Raw genomic sequence first — 23,147 nt, 5'->3', positions numbered from 1 at the left:
CACACACACAAACACACACGCACATATTAACTGTATATATGGTGATATTGGGTGTGCCAGTACAGTACAGCGACAGTACAGTAGAGGATAAAGTAGAGGGATCCCCACACGGTAACTCTGTCATTTCTCAACCGTTTCGGACGCGAGGCGGCTCGCTGGAATCGGGCCGGCACCCTGGGTGCGTTCCTGTTTGTTTGTTTATTGTTTGTTTATTTGGATCCCCATTAGCTACTACCTTAGTAGTGGGTCTGGAACTTCCACCCCGCCCCCCCCGTCCCCCCGTCCCGGGCCCCGTCCCGTCCCGGGACCCCCACAAGGAGTTGCACCACTCACTTCACACGGGTGTGATTTTTTTGCATCTGTACGAAAATGGTGGGGCTTACTGCATGAAATAGTGCCAGTTCTTTGTAAATACTCTTTGACCTAGGCTAGAGTAGACTGACTACATTACTAAGAATACAATGAATATGAATTAGAATACGTTAGAAATTAGTTATAATATACGCAGTAATATAGCCTAAAAATACATTTTGGCTTTCATGCTTACAGAGGTGTACGATGGGCATAATTTAAGCTAATGCTCACCAAGTTAATATGGAATCTCTAGTATTCTTGACCACGTTTCTATCCAAATAGTGCAGTGCACACATGGGTGACTTTGATCTCTTCAAACTCTGCCAGTTGTTTGAACCATAGTGTAAATAAAAGGCAGCTCTTTTTCAAGGCAGGTAGGCTATAGTGCAGTAGTGGTTCTCAAAGTGGTGTCTGGGGACCCCCAGGGGTCCCTGAGGGCCAGGCTAAAGATCGATTGTTGGGAACCATAATGACTGGGACCCAACCTCTCTAAGTGTCAGCAAACTGAATTTGGTTCCCTGAAATGAATAAGTTTGACTAACTTCTGGGCTAGTGAAGATAAATTCACAATGAGCTTCAGGTTAATAATCAACCAGAATCGGATTGTGATACGTACATCTTTCATTTGGATAGTATCCTGAAACTTTAGTTATAGCTGTTTAAACGTATAGCCCTAGGATATGGTTTTCGAGGCATAGTTTAGGGCACTAAGGGCAGGCCTAATGGCTCTAGTCTACAGACTACAGTAACACTATACTTAAACAGTTAGTCTTGTAAAGTAATGAAGGCCGTCTAATGGGCATCATCACCGAGAAAAGGCCATCATTCACCGCCCAGCTACAACCCCACAAAACTCTAAATTAAAGCAATAACTCGGAATGACCATGGGATATAGTTAAACATTAATAATAAATGAAAGACCTATAGTTGGCTGTTATACTGCCCATAGTAAATGCTGAGTAGGTGCAATGAACATAAAATGGTATGGCTATACAAACACAAGAAGACCTTTAACTCTCACAAACAGAGAACATGTACTGTTTTACGCGTAAATATGATTTGACCACATGAGCTAAGCGCTGAATATAGTCGTCGTATTGTCGTTTCAAAGTAAGGTAATTGCAACACTGTGTAAACACAGATAATACTTTGTTGAACCCTGCAACTATACAGGCTCAATTTCAAGGCTGTAAAAGTTTGTCAGCGGTCACGTATAGGCTAGGAAGTTAAACAAATTCCGTGTCTATTACTCATCCTCCATCATGTATGCAAGCCTACCTGAGTCACTTAGGAAGGATCGGCTAGAGGACTCTCCTTTTAGAAGCCATTCTCGTTGTTTTCCTCTTGTTGTCCAAATATACCTCCACGTTGTTTAAAAGTCTCTACACGGCTTATTCTGTGGCAACCAACTGTGTTATTGGCTTGGTACGAAACCTAAAAAAAAGAGTTGGCCCTTGTTTGTGATACTCCGAATTGGAAACAGGTCAAAACTTTCCCCACAGTCAACTGTAGTAACAACAGGTGCTTTTTCACTGTGGAAAAGTAGTCGTGGTGTTGTGGTCCAGTCCAGTGGGAGTTGATGCGTTGCGTTCTGTCTCACCAACCCCTCCCTCCTCCGGCTCACCTCTCTACGACCAATCACCTCCCTCCTCACACACACACACACACACACACACACACACACACACACACACACACACACACACACACACACGCACGCACACACACACGCACACACACACACACACGCACACACACACACACACACACGCACGCACACACACACGCACACACACACACACACGCACACACACACGCACACGCACACACACACAAACACACACACACACACACGTAGTACGCACACACACGCACACACACACGCGCACACACACGCGCACACACACACACGCGCACACACACACACGCACGCACACGCACTAGACACACAGAACCTGCTTTTTTTTTTTCTTTCTTTTACACTAGGCTCAAATAAAGATATATGCGGAATTTTTATCTCATGTTTACTTCCATAAGGTGACTCTAAATAAAATCTAAATTCCTTCCTAAATCAAATCTTCTCCAGACTGTGTGAATAGTATTCAGTATTCACTCTGACAATACATTTTGTAGCCACAAGAGGGGGTCAGAGTAGTGAAAACCTCACAGATGTGATTTACTACTGCATGTTACAGGAGTGATGGACGGATGTTACTTATGTTCTTTGCTTTTGCTAATCTGATCATCCATGCCAATAATGCCACAGTCAGCCTGCATTCACAACGGTTAACCTAGTGTTGTGTTGTACATTCCTTGTATCAAATGAGTAAATATTCCAGCAAAACTCTCTGTATGTCAACTGTAACACCAACAACAACAGATGATCATGTGAGAATTAGGCATATTGAACAGGCCTACCTACATAGTACATTTCACCCATTTCACCAAACGTATCTCTCATGAACCATTGGTAACCTAAACCGACTAGTGGTGGAAAGTAGCCTAAGTACTTTGTACTGTACTTAAGTACAACTTTTAGGCATTTGTACTTGAATTGAGTATTTCCAATTTACAATACTTTTACTTCTACTCCACTACATCTCAGAGGCAAATACTGTGCTTTCTTTCACTTCTCTACATTCATATGAAAACTTTACTTACTAGTTAGTTACTTTGATTATTATTACAAAACATATACGGTACATTAAACACTTCAGCCTATACATTTCGGCCGTTTGAAAATAGACGATTGAATGAGACACATTGTGAGCTTGTAGATCTGCTATTTTCTAAATATTTGTAGACATTTGTAAACTTGAAAGGGGACATTCTGCATAGTGAGTACTTTCTACTTTTGGCACTTTTTGATGCCAATACTTTTGTACATTTGAATTCCAGACTATTAGTTGTAACAGAGTAGTTCTACATTGTAGTATTGATAAATATCTTTTACAAAACCAGTGATAGCTAGAAAGTTTGGGGATAAACAAATTGAAGGGTAAATTCAGGTCTGATAATGTATGCATGTTTAACTCTCATGTACACTTGACATAAGTTCTAACAATTTTCCAAGACATACATTTATTCTAATTCTTTTTACATTTTGAAACAAAATAAAACAGCCAATTCAACGTTGAGGTGGTCAGTGAAATGATTATTATAACTAAAGCAAAATAAACTAGAATTAGAAAACAGTACAGTAGTACAGTAGTGCATCACGTGGATGGAGAGGTCGTTGTTTTATTGCGTCCCTTAACTATAAACTGCATTTTGGGATGCAAAATGCACACTATTTTAATCTCTGGGTGGTGGTGTGGTGCCCAATGATGGACCTGTCCCATAGCATGTTACATTGGTTTAGTATCACAGCTGGTGTGATACTGAGATTCCATTGCAAAATAGTCTCTAGTTCAGATTCGTATTTCATTCCAATTATTGAATTAATAAAAAGGTTTTCAAAATGAAATGAGGTTTTTAAACATTTTATTTAAAAAAAAAATGAAGGAATATCCTTGAACAGCAATACGCAGAAAACTCTGAAATAAAGACATTTCATTCAGAAATATACTTTGTAGTTCAAGTAACAAATCTTTGGATAACAGATTTCAAACTGCAAAGATAATTAGAAAACGGTGTATATTTTATAGAGACGCACATTCAATGCATCTTCAATGCTACCGTGCAGAGCACTTGGCGTACTACCACTGTAGTCTACATACAATAAGTAAACCTTCATACATTAACTTGGAGCAATAATAATGCAACCATACATTCTCAGAATATGATCCTATAAATTCAGCAGGTCAGGTCTGTAACAAATATGATTTGTAAATCTGCAATAAATCAAAAACACTTGGTATGTGAAAGCAAACACTGTCACAATAACTTGTTTTTTTGTTTTCTTTTTTGGCAAGTCCAAGAAAAGAGTACCATTGCATGACAATTGCTGTACAGTGTACACACAGCATTAAGAAAACAACAAAGATTAAGTATAGCCAATTTGTAACGCAGTTTCTCATTCCAATGCAAAGTAAAACAGCAGGCTAATGGTGCATTTACACGTACACGGAGTACACCGTGTCTTTCTTTCGCCACTTCACGGCGTTCCCATGCAAAGGATCATGGGATTGGCAATTTGGCAGAGGTGTGTGGAGAAGTCGAGGGCGAAAAATACGTTGGATTTGACCCAACTTTATGCAAATGACAAGCGAAGTTCCCTGGATGTCAGCCTATCAGCGACGCCTAAAATGTACATATCGTTTACAGACAAGCTGCCAGAGATGGACATCTGGTGTCTGTATTGCTTCTCCTGCCTGGCACGGCTGCTGACATGAGCCGCCGTTCGAGCTTGAACCACAACTTGTTTAAAATACAAAACGCACAACTCTTTGATGAATAGAGCAAATTTATGATGATTTATATGATGTAATGAACAGAGTTGGGTGTAACTACACTAATTGTAGTGTAGTAAGTAACGACACTACTCCTCCAAATTGAGTAATCACATTACAGTTACTGGTTGCTTTAGTTACTAGTTACTTGCGTCCTGCTGTTGCTTTCAGCGCCCCCCCACAGCAGCCCCCGCCGCAAGTGGAGTTTGATTGTTTGTTTTATTCCTTCACTTGTTCAACAACCTGGTATTAAAGAGCATAAAGAAAGATCTTGTGTATGTCCTCCTTATTAGGATTATAAAGATTTGTTAAGGGGCAAATTATGTGACTGCATCTGAGGCGATTTTATGGAGTAACGCAAAAGTAATGTAACGAGTAGTGTAACTAGTTACTTTCTCCAAGGCGTAATCAAGTAATGTAAGGCATTACTTTTTTCAAAAGTAATGTGTAATGTGTAGTGTATTACTTTTTTGAGTAACGGACCCCAACTCTGGTAATGAATTATATTAGGTTTAATAGGTAATACATTTAATATACTGTTTTTGGTTATCTGAAAACAGTGAAATGGAAAGCAAGCAGCAAACAGATTGAGCGGAGAAAGAGCCAGGCTCTGCGTACGTGTAAATGCACGGTGACTCCGGGGAAACCCCAACACTATGGAGGAAACACTCTCTTCCAATTACCAGCTCGTAGGTTAAACAACTACTTGAATCCCTCGAGTCCTTTTATCCGACGTCAGTCGTCAAAATCAGGGATGTCATCGTAAGAATACCCCCTGTACCCCTTGGAAGCATAGTAGGCTATTCTCAGATGGTAGAATCCAGGAAGGAATACAAGGACCCCTATGATGAGGACAGGAATGGTACGGTCTTTATGCTGGCAAAAAAAGAAAAGAAAGACATTGCTGTTGAAATGCTTCACTGACACTGTCATCAAGCATCACTATCTGGTAGACACAGCACCTACCTACTAACAAAACAAACAATGTATTCGTTTACATTAAGAAACCATGCATAACCAAACCAGGAACTTGAGCATAATCATTTTATTGCCACATGTGAGGCTCATATCGGCAGCCAACAGGTTTCTTTTGTTTAAAGTGAGTTTTTATTGGCCTAAAATACTGTCTATATACATACATTCATGAATCCACTTGCTGACCGGCTGTCGGTATTGAGCAATTGTTTTTATAGAGGGATATATATGTGACCATACCATTAATATCCTATATAAATGAAGATTTTCACATTTTCATTATGCTTTATGTAGTATGTGACATGTCAAACTAGGGGGTTTTCATGATTCTGAATCCATTCCAAGCATTAGTTTTGCACAACAAACACTCCTTGGGCTAAAAACGGCCATAGGCACTTCCCTAAATGTGCCCAAAATGTGCTGACCTCATCACATTTGTGATGACAGCTATGGCCGTTTTTATCCCAAGGAGTGTTTTTTGTGCAAAACTAATGCTTGGAATGGATTCAGAATCATGAAAACGCCCTAGTTTGACACGTCACATGCTACTTAAAGCATACTGAAATTTTGTCATTTTTGCCTTATACAGGATGTTAATGGTACTTATGCTCAATACTGACAGACGGTCAATAAGTGGATTCATGAATATAGGTATATAGTCAATATTTTAGGCCAATAAACAAAACTATATACCAAATGTCCCACTCCACACCCCCGGCTGCCGGACTATAAGGGATTGCTCCAGGTAGTTGCAGGGATACTCAACGATTAACTCAATTATAATGATTAATTGAGGTCTACCAACAACATACAGTACAGATCTCACATACAGTACATATAGCGGACATTGCAGAACATGCATTGATTAGTGAGTGACGTACACTAAGCTTGCACATTTGATTGAGCACTGCTGCTATTGATTAGCGATTGTATCTGCACATTACCTGCACATTTTCAAAACTGCTGCTAAAAGACAAGCTATCGTACCCAGCTATGACAAGATCCTAAATCTAACTCCTCTTTACATTACAATCAATATTATATCATTATTGTATATTTTTAATAGAACCTCCTAGACAGTACAACACTACGCAATGGTTGTGCAGAAGAAAGCATTACTGAGGCTCTTATGTTCTCACTCTCTCGATGGAAAGAGTATGAAGGAGTCAACAAATGCTAGCACAAATTCAAGGGGTTAAAACGAATTATAAGAATTGATGAATCTTGCCACCAGATGGCAGTATTGTATATTAATTTGATCCCTTAGTTGCATATAACCATGTGCTTACTACTCACACATTTTGCAGATAAGTGGTTTACAAGATTAGCTCGGGACAAACAGACACACAGAGACAAACATAGACTAAATTCCTGCAGAGAGACAAACAGACTAAATTCCTGCAGAGAGACACTGTTAAAAGATTGTATCATACTACACAACTCTTTGATGAATAGAGAAAATATATGATGATTTATATGATGTAATGAATTATATTATATTAGGTGTAATAGGTAATACGTTTAATACACGAAACTTACTTCAACCTTTATGGATCCAGCCAGAAGAAGGGCTCCAATGATGATCAGTAAGGAGCCGATCAAAAAGAGAAAAGTGGCCAGGGCAATAGCCTTGTATGGAACTTTGGGCGGACTTTTCTTGAACTGTACAGAGGATCAGGAAAACATACAAAACAAAGTCATCAGTATTTGTGAAAGAATGTAACATTATACAGTATGTATTTTTCTCAGTAAGTATATAATCTCTTAAAGGAGCATTCAGTGATTTGGGTGATTTGGAAAACCACCCAGTCCGCCCCGGTAACAAAATGTGCACATGCATGTTCTACAGTGGGGGGAAGTGCAACAGGCCAACAGCATGTGCACCAAGGCCCGCCCCCACTCGATCATGATTGGAGGAAGGCCCCTCTCATCCTGATTGGATGAAGGCTTTGCCACCCACCACCAAAACTGAAACTAGGGTTTTCTGACCCCAGGGGCTCACTGGGGACAGGGAGGAACTCCTTATATGGTCAGCACACTATAGTAGGGAGGATTATCCAGAAAAAAAGAAAAAATAAGTGATATTTGAATTAAGTCAAATCACTGAATATACCTTTAAAATGAATGGATTGATGGTTTTATTGACAAGAATGCATATACATGAACATATATTTGCACATATCAGTCATAAGGATAAAACGACAAAAACCTTTGAGAGCTTATTTCAATTATGGTCACTTGAGTGCAAATGTGTGTAACCGAACCGGAGTGCCATGAGTTGTGGAGACAATGGGAATACAATAGGTTGAAAATGTTTCGCTTTAACCACATGAAACCTAGTATCTCTATACTGGGCATGACATAATAGAACAAGCATATCCACAAGCTCAAAATGTGATTGATGCCTTGTAGATCAGCTATTTTCTGCAAAGAGATCTGGTGTAAGGGGGGGGAATACCGGTAACCATAACCACTAAGCGGTCAATGAAGTATTAAGGAAAACACAAACCGATCTACTATCTACTACCCCCCCTTCAATACTACTAACACAACCCGATCTACTATCTACTACCCCCCCTTCAATTGAAAGGAATTACATACAAATGGCCCCATTCTGTGGAGTGGAATTGTACAAAAACACAGCTGGGGCGCTTGAGAACTGCACCATCATAAGCAGGCAGATGTCATAAATCCCTTTCATGGATGCATTCAAGGAGAGAGGGAACATAAGTTGTTCTGTCAAGGCATACACTTAAAAGCTAATTTAAATGCCATTGCAACGACCCTTATAACAAGTGTTGCTCAACAAAATAGATGCATTTTCAACAGAAAAGTCTTTAACCAGGAGACGACAAATGAAGGTGTCGCATTCATTGTACGCAGTTCACACAGCTTTGGCTTACTATGTAGGATGCTTATGCATGATTTATACTTGGTTGCAGATCGTGCAGTGCACCAAAAAACCTCATATCAATGTGCGTCACTGGCACACAATTAAGTATAAGTCAGGCTTTAGTACATTTATCAGGGTCACAAACAAACATTCTGCCATCTATCAGTGAGCCCTGCTTTGCTGAAGAGTGACTAAGGTTTGACCACGTCTCTACGCCTCCGGTAAGTACAGGGGCGGCGGTGGCTCAGGGGTAGAGTGGCCGGATGGTAACCACAAGGTCGCCAGCTCGAACCCGGGCTCCCCCAGAGTCAGTGTCTAAGGCCCCATTTACACTGGCAGACAAATCTAGCCTGAATCAGATCTGTGCCACATCAAGATTGAAATCCGATTGGTTTAAATGGTCACATGACTCATTTAGACAAATCAGATTCCAATCTGGATGTGGCTCAGATCTGATTCAGGCTGGATTTGGCTGCCAGTGTAAATGGGGCCTAAGTGTCCTTGAGCAAGACACTGAACCCCTACTTGCTCCTGATGTGCTGGTTGGTGCCTTGCATGGTTTCTGCTGCCATCGGTGTATGAATGCGTGTGTGACTGTGAATGTAACGCACAATCTCTGTAAAGCGCCTTGGATAAAGGCGATATATAAAATGCACCATTTACCATTTTACGGTTTGGCTATACATTAATTCTTATAATTCTTATGATCACATACAGTACCTAGCCTTTATTTTCCCTATGTGAGGAAAGTCATAAAATTACAAAGAGGGTGAGAACTGAGAAGCTCTACCAGTAGCAGCCGTAGAGCAGTAGTTGTCACAAGATGAAGTGCCACATTGTGTAAACTATTCCTCACCGACAATAATGTTAATTTATTGAAGTATCGATGAAATTATACAATTTACTTGTTGTCTTTTGTGAATAAATAAGACTATAATCTTTGTGATAAACTAATAAGCACCCGACATTGTTCATTGCCCTCAGTATCCATCCTCAATTATGCCTGCGCCATAATCTATTTTTTATTTTTTTTAATCTAAATTTGTATGCCACAATTTTGTAATCCATTTTTCACCCGGTGCAGAGCCCCGAACTGAGCTCCTGCTTCATTCAATGCACTGAGCAGGCAGCTTCTTATCACCTAGCCTCGATACCCAGGCTTTCATTTCGTCTGCGCGAAAACTTATCACCTGAGGGGGGGGAAGCAGTACAGAGGACTTACTGCATGTTTTTTTGTGAGGGTACCTACCCTAGGGGACACGGAGAGAACATGCAAACTCCACACAGAAAGGCCCTGTGCCCACAGCGTCCCCAGCAGGAATTGAACTCGGGACATTTTAGCTGTGAGGCGACAGCACTGCCGTGCCCCGTCATAAACTATTCTGAATGATTTAATATACAATATGTGATAAGAACTTGGACGAAGAAGTCATGATCTGAACAAACTCAACTTTACTATCACTGATGCATCACAGAGAGGAGAAGACCCGAGTATCTCTTGGCAGGTTCCATATTGAAGAAACAATCCATAGATAGCGTCACAGCGAAGCCATTCCTTTGTTGAGGGAGTGATTCGCCCCTTATCTAGACTCAGGAAAAATTATCCTGTATTTTGTGGGACAAACTATACAGTACAAGACCATTTCACTGTAACCGTCCCTTTGTTGAAGGAGCGATCTATACTATAGTTGTACATCATGTCTTGCTGCACTGAAAATAGACAATGTGGAAGCTTAAAACGCGGCGCAGTGCGACGCGATGTGAGCTTCCAGTTCGGCTAGTTTCGGCACAAGACTCGACGGCGCACAAGTATAAATCAGACTTAATCTGCAGACTAAATGAGGAAGTGGAGTCCTCCGCTGACCTTGGTGATTTATATAGTAGGGCCTCATTCTGTTCCCTTCGGCTAATTCATATTGACCTTAGTTTGAGTTATACCATACAACAATATCAATAAGCCAATACATTGCTGTCAGAAGACTGAATTCCTTTAGTATATAATAGAATCTGAACTGGTGTGGTAGTGTGCTATTATAGCATGCTGGATAGTCCTGAGGGATGCTTAGATGTACTGCGCTTTGAGTTGTTGCTCAAAAGTAGCATTACATTATTGATGAATAATGCACTACCCCCCCACATCCGACCCAAAACAATAAATCTGACTTGCCTCTTGGCAAGTCTCTCTATACAAGCTCAAGTAGCTTGTATTGTATTGCGTGCGTGCGCGATCAACAACCTGAAAATAAAAGCGTGTGCAGAATTATGGACAAAGCTCCACTGGGCAACTGACCAATCTCTACAAAACAAATCTACTACGCAATAGAATACCAATAGTAGTTGTTAAAGTCTGTATCCATTCCATTTCTCCCGAGGCAATTAATCTCTCACCTGTAAATCTATGTAACCATCATCGTCAGCAGCCAGCCGTGAATACTTGACCTTATTGTTGGACAGGGCAGCGCCCGACACATTACCTCTCGTGGGCATCATTATGTAACAGGAGCTGCATACAGAGAGAGGTATTAAATAAGAAGCAGAATCATGTTCATTCAACAAGTTCAAAGCATGTACAACAAGGAATAATATTGGTGATATGGTGCACAGACATTAACCCATTTTGTGGCGGGAACGCCTTTTGGTGTTTTAAGCATTCTGTTCTACTTTAGCTATTGAAAAATAGCAGATCTACAAGCTCATAGCGTGCCACCGAGTGGCGCGCTACGAGCTTGTAGATCTGCTATTTTTGAATATCTTTGAATATATATTTCAGAGCGAACATTTTGAACTAAAATATTGGCTTCTGGGGCGTCCCTGGAACTACATATTTTGAGATGGGGGTCCGTGGCCCAATAGAGATAATTCTGGGGGTCCTTGACATGAAAAAAGTTGAGCACCACTGACATAGAAAAAATAGGATTTAGAAGCCTTTTTTTTTACCTCAGTACTAAATGGGTTAAGGGCAGATTGACACTATGGTCCCGGATGCGCACTCGGGACCACTTGGCAAATGTTGTGGTAGTGTGAATGCTGCGTACCGTTTCCGGGAGCGGATTACCCAACCGTTCCCGGGACCATATGGGAGCCTCAATTTGCAACACTAGATGTGTTATAATATGATGAATCTAGAGTTGCAACATGACAGTCTCCAAACAGAAAAGTCCCATCTGATTGTATTAAACGTTAAACTTGCCAACATTGCAGCTGTATGGAAAGCTTGAATTATCCTCTTCTTTCTATCTGCAAAGTGTTTGTTTCATAAGAATCACACCCGTGTGAACTGAGCGGTGCAACTATACATTTGTTGTTACTGTACTGTGCTCTGTACCGTATTATTGTAGTGTACTGTACTCTGCACTTTCATTACTCATACTGAACGCATACTGTGCTGTACTACTGTACTGCTATACTCTGTACTGGTACAGTAGTCTGTGCTGTACCCATTCTGTAGTCTGAAATCGTACAGTAGTCTGTACTTGTACTGTATGCATTGTGTACTGTGCTGTACTACCGTACTGTACTTTGTACTCTTACTGTAGTCTTTACTCGTACTGTACTACTGTCTCTGTGTGTGTGTGTGTGTGTGTGTGTGTGTGTGTGTGTGTGTGTGTGTGTGTGTGTGTGTGTGTGTGTGTGTGTGTGTGTCAGTGTGAAACTGCAGGGTCAATAGGTCATAGTCATTAAACAGCAGGGTCCCAACCCAATCAGCATCAGCTGCTGGGGTGAATGGGTCATGCTCATACATACGGACGGACCTACACACTGGCTGGTGCTTATACAGACATACACACAGAGTCACGTAATGGAGGCGGTTGGCACCGCTCAAAAAAAATCACCGTAGACATGTTATGAGCTACTTTGTCAATAAATTCGTGCAGGTAAAGAGGTGATTTATCTTGTCAGTGTCAGAGTTTGGAAGCGTGCGTGGGAAATCGTTAAACGGCCCTGCGTACCACCTGGTTCGAAATTGCACATAATGCAGGAGGTTGCTTACAGAAAACGAGCTGTTTACACTTAGAAAAATATCTATAAATATAAATCACCTGCACGGAATTTCTGGACAGAAAGTAGCTCATATTCCTCAACATGTCTACGGTGGAGTTGTATGAAACAAACACTTTGCAGATAGAAAGAAGAGGATAATTCAAGCTTGCCGTACAGCTGCAATGTTGGTGAGTTTAAAGTCGTTTAATACAATCAGATAGGACTTTTCTCTCTGGATGTACTGTAGCCTATGGGCTGTCAAAGTTGGTGTTGCAACTCATAGATTCTACATTTATTTATTCACTTCAGACCCGTCTGAAGTGAATGGTGCTCTACTGTACTTGTGCTGTACTGTAGAAAATGAATAAAATCTGCACTCAGTCGAGTAAGAGTCTTTGTTTAATAATGATAGTGCTCCGCGTGCAGGCCTTCGTCAGTGTCAAAATATAATATTTTGACAGTGTCAAAATATAATATTTTGAAACTGACGAAGGCCTGCGCCGCTGCGCGCCGAAATGCGTTTGTCTGGTATGACTGCTGCTGCGGAGCACCATCATTATTAAACAAAGACTCTTACGCCAGGGCTCCACCGGACGCGTTGCGTCTCCGTCGCGTGCGTCAAAAAACGCACCGGTTCAATTTTAATGCACGCGTCGCGTCTCCGTCAACGCAACGCAACGCGGGCAGTGGCGCCACCCTTCATTGATTAAAAAGGGAACATTCCCTGACGGTGACGGAGACGCGACGCTGACGCGACGCTGACGCGCCCGGTGGAGCCCGGCCGTTACTCGACTGAGAGTGCGGATTTTATTCATTTTCTATACGTTCTCTTTGAATCTGCACCCAGCACACGCCTGGAACTATATAAGACTGTCTGAGTAGAGCCGGCATTTTCCCTTGAAGTGAACTGTACTGTACTGTACTGTACTGTACTGTACAAGCCCTCCTCCCTGGCCTGTGTGTGTCTGTGTGTTAGGCTGTGCAACAGTGACACTTGGTGATGAACAAACGCTATTTTCGTGCTCGGACACAGCCAGGGACACAGGGACAGACCCAGGGACACAGCCACACACACACACACATCTGTCTATAGGAGTGGTTACACCACTCAAAAAAGCTAGTGTTTGTTGTAAATTGCGGCTACATAGACGAGTGATTCTCGAACTTTTTTAATTTCAAGGACCCCCAATAACTAACTCCGAGTGTACAAATATAACCATTAATTGCACATTATTCTGTGTTTCTGTAACTTTTGTCGATTCTTTACATTGTTTTCCCAGAGGTTTTCAGCTGGACTCTTATGGGCTAAATGCACTTTGTGAAGTTGTGACTTTAATAGAACTCATGAATGTGGCTAGCCTGGTTTCCAGCCCATAGACCCCGCCCACTCGACTGAGCCCACTGGTTCTTTGCTGGAGGCTCTCAGAGTCTGACAATCAGGCTAGAATGTGGCAGTAACTCTAACTCAATGAAAGCAGCCGTAGCAGGACAGTGATGACTAGGATTGATTGATCGATGAATGTATTAACAGATTGGAGAATTACAGTACATTTCGAGCACAACTCAATAAGACATGCGAATCCCTTGACTCCTTCAAAACCGCTCTCAAAGGGCACCTACGGACGGCTGCAATTCGAAACTGGCCTCCGTAAAATCTGAATCCCCCCCCCCACCCCTTTTTCCCCTCACTGTATATGTTTCTTTTCCCTTTTTACCTCCATTATGATGAATTCCTGTTCTGTTCTTTGTCTATATAGAAGTGTCTATTTGTACGTCTCTAAATGTTTTGATGAATTGAACATGGTGGACCCTATTGGAAACAAGTGTAATGCTTAATTGGGTCGTCCACTCAGTTAACAGCCTTTGTATTGAGTTTGTGCTTGAAATGTACTGTAATTCTGCAAACTGTTAATAAATATTTCAATCAATCAATCAAAAAAACAAAACTGTTAACTGTGGACGACACCATAAAGCATTACACTTGTTCACAATAGGGCCCAGCATGTTCAATTCATCATAACAATTACAAATATCTATATCTTCTATATAGCCAAAAACAGGAAATCATCATAGATGAGGTAAAAAGGGGGAAAATATATACAGTGAGGGGGAAAGGGTGTGGGGGGGATTCAGACTTAGGTGCCCTTTGGGAGCGGTTTTGAAGGAGTCAAGGGATTCACATGTCTTAATGACTGTTGGTAGGGCGTTCCACGACACACTGTCTGTTTCTCTAGCAGCTGACGTAATACAAAAATTAAATAGCCGATCTACAAGTTCGCAACGCGTCTCATTGCCATGCGTTGTGAGCTTGTAGCTCTACCTTTTTCGGCGAGTTATTGTTATTAGCCACGTAGGTTTGGAACCGGTTGTAACAAAACAAATAGGAAACCAACCCGTTCAAGTCCTTTGATGAAATTAATTACCCGGTATATCCAATCCGTCGCACTTTACTTTCCTCTTATCTTCGGTCAAAGTTGATATGATTTGTCTTCTCCATAGGTTTTCTACACAGAGTTAGAACGGTTACTTTTCTCCATAGAGTTTAGGTTTTCTATCCTTCTGATTTGTTGTGTTTTGGTTTTGCTGGTGTTTCTGTCATGTAACAACTTCCTGGCTCATCCTGCCAGCGCATGCGCAAAAGCGCATACGTCCGCATCATCTTATATATTCTCTTCTTTCTTTTTTTATTGAGGATGAGGAGGCCAATTACTGCCGCCTACAGGGATTTAGATGTACTACTCAATACTCATGTATTCAAGGCTTTATGGGGTGACTTAGTAATTGATAGGAAACAAGTATTTTTGGGTGAAGTAGAATTACTGTATTCCCTTTAACGGAAATCCTAATAACACTTTTTTTCTTCTTTCCCCAAATATAACTACTCAGACAATTTTCCTAGTTTTTCCTACTTTTCCTATGATTGATTGATTGATCAGTTGATTGAAAACTTTATTAGCAGTTTATAGCTTGTAGATTGATTGAATATTGATTGATTGAATACTTTAACAGTTTGCAGAAAAAAGCACAGGAACTACAGTCCAATACTGTAGTCTGAGGATTTAAACCCAAGAAAGATAGCCTATTGGCTTGTTTTCATGATTGGGGTCCTTTATTTTAATGACATACAAATATACAGTGAGTCAGTGACTATTGACATCCCACCCTAGTAAATGAGCAGGGGTGAGGTGAGTTGTAGGAGAAAGGCCAAGCAGCAGTCTTGTTTTTGGCAGCAAATTACTATTTTAGTTTTAGTCGTTACTAGTCTCTTCAATAGTTTTCATTTAGTTTCAGTCACATTTGAGTCACCTGGAATGTTTTAGTGTTAGTCTAGTTTTAGTCGACTAAATGTCATACAATTTTAGTCAACTAAATCTACAGTTGATTTAGTGGTAACAAGACAACTCAACTCACCCTTTTTGCACCTCCAAGTGAGTTGTCCGGACATCTCACCCCGAAAGTCCGGACAACTCACCAGACATCTCACCCCGGTGAGATGTCTTCACTTTCGGGGGTGAGCTGTCTTCACTTTCGGGCACTTTCGGGGGTGAGCTGTCTTCACTTCCGGGTGAGTTGTCTGACTGAATATGTACCCTTTGAGCTATTTTATATACTTTACTGAATATTTCACAAGAATACTTTACTGAATATTGATTGATCATACATGTTATTTCACACTATAGAATGGGTACATTTCAAACGAAAGCAGACCAAAAAGCACTAAGACTTGTTCACAGCAGGCTCTTTCAGTTTCAATTTATCAGAACATTTACAGACGTAAAGATATTGGATAGTAGTCTATTTTATTGCATTTTCAGAACTTTACAACAACAATGTCTACAATAAGTTATAATTAAGTCAAGGCATGATAGCACAATCACAATATACAGATGTAAATATATTTATGACATAGTAAAATGTTGAAAATGAGTGCTATTCCCCTTTAAGTATGTCAAGGTCAAATTCATACATTTAATAAACCTTACAAATCAAGCATTATTGTTTCACGGAAAGTACAGACAACTCACCCCGCAATGTCAGAAAGTAAAGACTACTCACCGGAGTGAGTTGCCCGGACTTTCGGGGTGAGCTGTCCGTCTTTTCCCTTTACCAACTCGCCCAACTTGCCCCAGCGGAAAGTACAGACAACTCACCCCGCCATGTCAGAAAGTGAAGACAACTCACCGGGGTGAGTTGTCCAGTATTCTATTTAGTCGACTAAAATGTATTTTGGTGGGCCTTGATGCTGTCGTAATGACTGTTTTTCCACTTATTTTCAGCATGCAAACAAGTGTAAAATGACTTATACTGGATCCCTTGTCCACTAGTCCCTTCCTAACATTTTAGTCTAGTTTTTCATAGTTTTAGTCATCATGGCTTAGTATTTATTTAGTTTTTACGAACATTTTTCGTCATAGCATTAGTTGACGAAAACAACCCTGCCAAGCAGTAGCCTACCAGCTGTGTCTGGAGCCTTGTTTTTAGGGCCTTTGTGGTGCTATAAGGTGCATGCATAGTCGAAGTAACCGCAATGTCCTCAATGTATTCTTACTGACCAGTGAGGAGATCCTGTACAAAAATCACGTTCTTTGGTTGACAACTTTTTTATGACTTTAGTTGCCAGTTCATCACTGGAAAGATTTGCTTCTAAGATGGAACCCAGTTTAGGTAATTTAGTCGTTTCTTGCGATGTTGTTTTAATGGCTTTAAGAAGCCATTGCATTGCTCAAGGACACTTCGACACTAACTCTGGGGAGCCTGGGTTTGAACAGGCAACCTTGCTGTTCCCATCCAGCCACTCTACCCCTGAGCCACCGCCACCCGAGAACCATTAAAGCCAGTGGGTGACTTCAGAGAAAACCAATCTGGTTGTGCAAGTCTGGAGTGCTCTGTGCTCAGAGGTGCTCTGAGAATACCAGAAAACAACAATATAAAGCTTTTATTACGATTGGCTATGGTGAGCCACTCTACCCCTGAGCCACCGCCGCCCGAGAACCATTAAAGCCAGTGGGTGACTTCAGAAAACCAATCTGGATGTGCAAGTCTGGAGTGCTCTGTGCTCAGAGGTGCTCTGAGAGTACCAGAAAACAATATAAAGCTTTTATTACGATTGGCTATGGTGAAACAGAACCGGGCCACAGCCCATACAGAGCGGCAGAAACAACATTCTTCTTCTAGCCCATGCCCATGGCACAACGTTTCCATTCATGTGTGTCCCAACTATTAATTGGAAAACCACATCATAGGTAACCATTACAAGGTTTGGCCACTAGATGGCGGTGCAGTGTTGATGGAAGAAAAACAAAACTGCACAAAATGTAGTTCTCTAGTCTAGATAGAACAGTGGTTTTCAGCCCTATTCATATCAAGATCCATTATTCTGCATTTGAGTCTCACTGACCACCATTTGATGAGATTCAGCCTCTCAGACCCAACAATTCGAGACTTCTTAAATATTTACCTATGTCTTTGTCAAGTGAGTGAGTGAGTGAGTGAGTGAGTTTGTGAGTGCACCATGAGTGAGTGAGTGAGTGAGTGAGTGAGTGAGTGAGTGAGTGAGTGAGTGCACCATGAGTGAGTGAGTGAGTGAGTGAGTGAGTGAGTGAGTGAGTGGGTGGGTGCACCGTGAGTGCGTGCGTGCGTGTGTGCGTGGAAATGTTACAAGATCTTTTTATTGGGGATGCAAAGATATGATTTGTCTCTCTTCCCTGTTATAGGCTTAATGCTTGGAAATTACCATTGTGGGGATCAAAGGCCCCATTCACCATGTCTTCAAATCTTGAATTCAATAAAGAATATTATGGTCAAATGTATTCCATCGACAAACAAATGTAAAACACTGACACATGAAAGGAATAGAACAAGCACCTCAAACAAGCTAACATTGATTTACAACATAAAACGACCAGAGTTAATGTCAGAGCTACAGGGAGGAAGCAAGGGAAGATTGGAGCATATAGTAGTAGAGTAGACTGCACCATACACTGTAGATTAGAATCAGGGATCTAAACACAAAAAGAGCTACCTGAAGTCAGACATCACCCATAGCGCGGCACCGAGTGCCGCAGTACGAGCTTGTAGATCTGATATTTTTGGAGTGGAAAGTGGAAAGTGAAAATGTGGTGCAAATCTTTGAATATATATTCTTTCAGAGCGAACGTTTTTAACTCAAATCTTTGCTTCTGGGGGGTCCCTGGAACTACATATTTTCAGATCGGGGTCGGCGGCCAATTACATATAATTTTTGGGGTCCTTGAAATGAAATATTGAGCACCACTGATATAGAAACATAAGTATTTCAGAAAACTGATTTAGAAAACATTACCGGTATTTAAATTTCAATGTCAGGCCTAAATGGGTCAATACTGTATCAACGTTTCATCACTTCCCATTTCACTTCACACAGTTTATCATGCATCATGTTCTGTCCTGATTGGATGAAAATTGTTATCACTGTCACCTCCCCTCAAGTTTGCAACCTTGTGTGTCATCCTGGACCCCACCCTGGCCTCTCCTTCCAGTCCCATGTCAACCAGATCAATAAAACTGCCTTCTTTCACCTTCGTAACATTGTCTTCGTACCAGTCTATCAACTAACAGCAGCAGCGGTCAGTATCAATGGCAAAAAATATCAATCTAGAAGCCATGGAGAAAGATATTACTGTGGTACATTGTTAACCAGGTAAATTATCACTGCATGCAGATATACCGCCTAAAAAGTGTCAGCAACATAATCATAACTACACCTGAAAGGTAAACTTGTGACACATTTGTCAGATCGTGACATTACAATGAGCTCCATTTACTCTGTGTCAAACAGCAAAACAGCAAACATTTGTTCATTTAACATTTTCATGGATACTAATTACAAACATGTACACTCACTGCTGTTTGCTTAGAAAGTAAACAGCAAGCGCAATATTTCCACAAAATCAATACCACCCTCCAAGTACTCTAAGCATATAGTCCTGCTCACAACCACATCCTCGGGGCTGTCTCTCCATTTCATTTTCATTCAAGTCCACCCTCCCTCCCAGCTCTGCCGTTGATGCATCCATCTCAGTTTTTCCTCTCTGCCCCAAAGGCTGCATGAGGCAATGGTACAAAAGTGCTCATTTCAAATTCCATTTACCCATTTCGAAATGTATTCAGTGATGAATTGTACCCACTATTTCCTGTTAACTTTTTCTTTTCTTTTTTTTCTCCAAACCTTATTTAAGCTATAGACCTAGTAGAAACCTAACCTTGCTCTCAATGTCCGCTTTAATGAATGTTCCGTGGTGTCACAAAGTGCCAGCGTTATTGCAGAGCCATGGCCAGCCAAGAAAAATGTAATTCGACCTGACATGATTTAATTTAAAGGCCAAACCTTGCTTGTGTATGTAAAGATATACTAGCGTGATGTCATGCATTTGATCGATGTAAGAGTGCACATGTTTTGACAGTTCAAACACCATCAGTCTAGTCTCTCTTCAGACTGAATCAACTAGTCTATAGTCGCTGCAGGGAACAGCAGAATCAATTTCATTGCCCAGCTATTACAGTGCAGTGCTACTGCCACTTGTGTGACAGTACAGTATACAGGTGGAATAGCCTACTAATGTAGTGCAGTACTACAGAATATTTGTAGGTTTGGACATGTACATTTTAGGCATGCTGGTCATAACGCTGAGACCTGCCATCATGTACGCATTTTGCATATACCATTTAATACACTTTTAAAGGAGAATTCCATGCTAGAAGGCTTTCTTACCTACGTTGTATATTTGTAGTTGTTACGTCCCCACCAAAGAGGTCCAGGTGTTATTTTGTGCAAAAGTGCATTATTGGCTATTTCTCCTAATATAAGCCCTCAATGGGGGTTGGGTTTTTGTGCTAATTTGCTTATTTTTGAGCGATGGAAATAAGCGAATTAGCACAACACCCCAATGCCCCATTCAATTCAATGCAATTCAATTCAGTTCATTGAGGGCTTATGGTAGGGGAAATAGCCAATAATGCACTTTTGCACAAAATAACACCTGGACCTCTTTAGTGGGGACGTAACAACTACAAATAAACGTAAGAAATCCTTCTAGCATGGAATTCTCCTTTAATACACAAAAAAATCACACTTGTGCACTTTCATCGCAGATGTACTTCCGCTTTATACGAGACATGAATGCAGCGTGTTATTGTGTAAAACAAATGACATGACGTCACATGACGTTTACTGCTGTAAATCAGAGGTTCCCAACCAACCACTGGTACGTATACCTGTGCTGGTACGTGGGACGCGAGACATGTCCCACTGGTGGTATTGTGTTATTGTGCTAGAAGGGAATCCCAAGTTTTCCCGACCGCAAATCTATAACCGACTCACCAGGATCATTGATATGGTCAATGACAATGATATGACATTATGTTGTGATGTAATAATATAGCAGCAGGTAGGCTACTTGAGGCCAGTCAACTGTCTTCCGTGTTCTGGTACGATTATGCGCGACCGCAACGCACCCCCCTGCTCCCCAGCCATGCCGGTCCGGGAACATTTTATGAACTGGCAGCCGGTCCGTGGTATAATAGAAAGGTTTGGAACCCCTGTTGGAATTGACCAATAGTCTTGGCTGCCAGTGCCACTCTGTGTTTGTCAAAAGTGCTTTAAACAAAGTTAACAAACATTAAATGTCGATAGACTTGGCTGCCGATATGACGTCATTTCAAAAGCCAGACAAAAAGTACACTGGTATAAAGATTTCCACACGTCTCCACAGAGACATGAACCGTCTCCAGCCCACATGGTATGATGACAGGGCGAAGATGGCTGGTGGAGATATCAAAGCAGGATATCATGGTACCCGTGCTGTCGAAGTCAATGACAAACAGCTGTAGTCTCCTCATGGACATCATGTAGTGTAGTCCATGGAGACCTTGTAATTGATGTGATTATGGAAAACTTTGATTTGGACCATTTCAAGTTGCTTTTTGGGCCATTCATTTTTTGATGGTGTAATTCAGCGGTGGGCAACTTTGACGATGGAGAGGGCCACTATATTTCCACACTCACTCCAGAGGGCCACGTTGCATATTACTGTCATAGCAAAAATAGCCGATCTACAAGCTTTGAGCTTGAGCTTGTAGATCAGTTATTTTGCTATATTTGAATTGAAATACTGAATTATTTTTAGCTTTTTTAAAATTAGAATCCTGAAAAGTAACCTTTTTATTGATTTTCAAATGCATTTAGTTTTAGTTATGATAACTTTATGAACTAAATACAAATGTATACATTGGACACAAAAAGACTAACATTTTAATACTAGTCGTTAAGTACTAGTCATTTAATACTAGTCATTTGGTATAATTAAAGCGGGGCATGTTTGCATGTTTGGAAATGCAACAGCTGAAATCAATACTATATCAGTATTCTGATATTAATTAGGGGCGCATTAAGTGAAGGTGGGGGCCGCATGTGGCCCCCGGGCCGCCAGTTGCCCACCCCTGGTGTAATTGATGTGGCTCCTTGATGTCCTGTCAAACCAGGACAGTGTCACCCACAGGTCACTCCCAAAAAAAAAAAACATGACATCTAAATAAAGGCGTTAACCGAGACACAACCAGTAGAGAATTACGGTACAAAATAGGATATCATTCTAGGCCAGTAGTTTATAGTAGACTAGTATACTGTATAGGCCGGGCCTACAGTAGTGCTTTTTGTATAAACCGCATGATCTTATATATTGTATAGGCATGTGTGAATGAATATATACACTGTACAGTATGTGGGGGTTTTTTCTTCCCTTTTCGGCCTCCAGGCACCATATGGTAATACAATATATGCCTATAATTGCTTACTTTATATCTGACAGGCTAATTTCCATGTGTTAACATGCTGTGTGTGACAAGGGTGTCCGGCGACTTGCCGTGTGGTACTCAAAATATTTGACCAGCGTTGGCAGGTTTGCAATAACGGCTGTGAGGGGATCAGGGGAGCACACAGAACAGGCTGTGAAAACAGCTCTCGATAATAACTAATTAAAAGCCCCCATATATGGTGCCCAGGTCTCGTGACATCACTATGACATCTGATGGCATAGTAAATGCGATCTGCTGTCGCAATTAAGCCCATATATGGAGATACCTAATGTATCACTATTGGCCAGCAACCTGTTCTGACATTCCATATGTTGATCCTCCCCCATCCTTCCTCTTCGATGTCTCCCTGATACCTGTCCATTCAAACTCTAGACGGGACCGCCCCAAAGTTATTAGTGCAGACGTGCCCGGCAGCCAGTTCTCAACAGGCCCGAAAATTAAGGCCCGGACCTTATCAAACCCTGCACTCAAGAGAATGTACCCACTACCATAGATCTCCATATATGGAGCTGACATTCCATATGTTGATCTGAACTCATCAAACCCTGTACACTCAAGACAATGAAGACATGCTCCTTATATGGCCAGTACAGAATTCATTCCATGTTGATCTGACCCCCCATCCCAAAGCGCCAGCGCTCGCCCAGCAGTCTGCCGCCAATGAGGCGGATGCGTGCACAAGGTCGCTTCTCGCCCTTAGG

At 41.3% G+C, this 23,147-nt stretch overlaps 2 protein-coding genes across 7 annotated transcripts in view; both read right to left on the bottom strand.

The window, feature by feature from the left end:
• The window catches only part of igsf9a (immunoglobulin superfamily, member 9a), a 77,657-nt gene extending 75,711 nt beyond the window's left edge, over nucleotides 1-1,946 (bottom strand). For both annotated transcript variants that reach the window (XM_079524517.1, XM_079524518.1), the window contains exon 1: nucleotides 1,633-1,946. The gene's annotated coding sequence lies outside the window, so the exon portion shown is untranslated. The remainder of the gene's footprint in view (nucleotides 1-1,632) is intronic.
• Nucleotides 1,947-3,820: 1,874 nt separating this feature from the next.
• Nucleotides 3,821-23,147, bottom strand: part of tmem230a (transmembrane protein 230a) — a 72,480-nt gene continuing 53,153 nt past the window's right edge. For 2 of the 5 annotated variants that reach the window (XM_079524545.1, XM_079524546.1), the window contains 3 exons: nucleotides 11,002-11,116; nucleotides 7,260-7,382; nucleotides 3,821-5,621 (listed from right to left, as the gene is read on the bottom strand). In XM_079524545.1, the coding sequence (XP_079380671.1) occupies nucleotides 5,481-5,621; nucleotides 7,260-7,382; nucleotides 11,002-11,103 (366 nt within the window). In that variant the 5' untranslated portion in view covers nucleotides 11,104-11,116 and the 3' untranslated portion in view covers nucleotides 3,821-5,480. Of the gene's footprint in view, nucleotides 5,622-7,259; nucleotides 7,383-11,001; nucleotides 11,117-14,987; nucleotides 15,213-23,147 lie in introns of those variants that run through there. The other 3 variants (XR_013791933.1, XM_079524543.1, XM_079524544.1) reach the window with 3 other exon arrangements.

Source organism: Electrona antarctica (assembly GCF_951216825.1).
Source record: "Electrona antarctica genome assembly, chromosome: 16".
Classification (NCBI taxonomy): Eukaryota; Metazoa; Chordata; class Actinopteri; order Myctophiformes; family Myctophidae; genus Electrona; species Electrona antarctica.
Note: the sequence above shows the minus strand (reverse complement) of the source record. Positions and strands in the feature narration are given on the sequence as shown.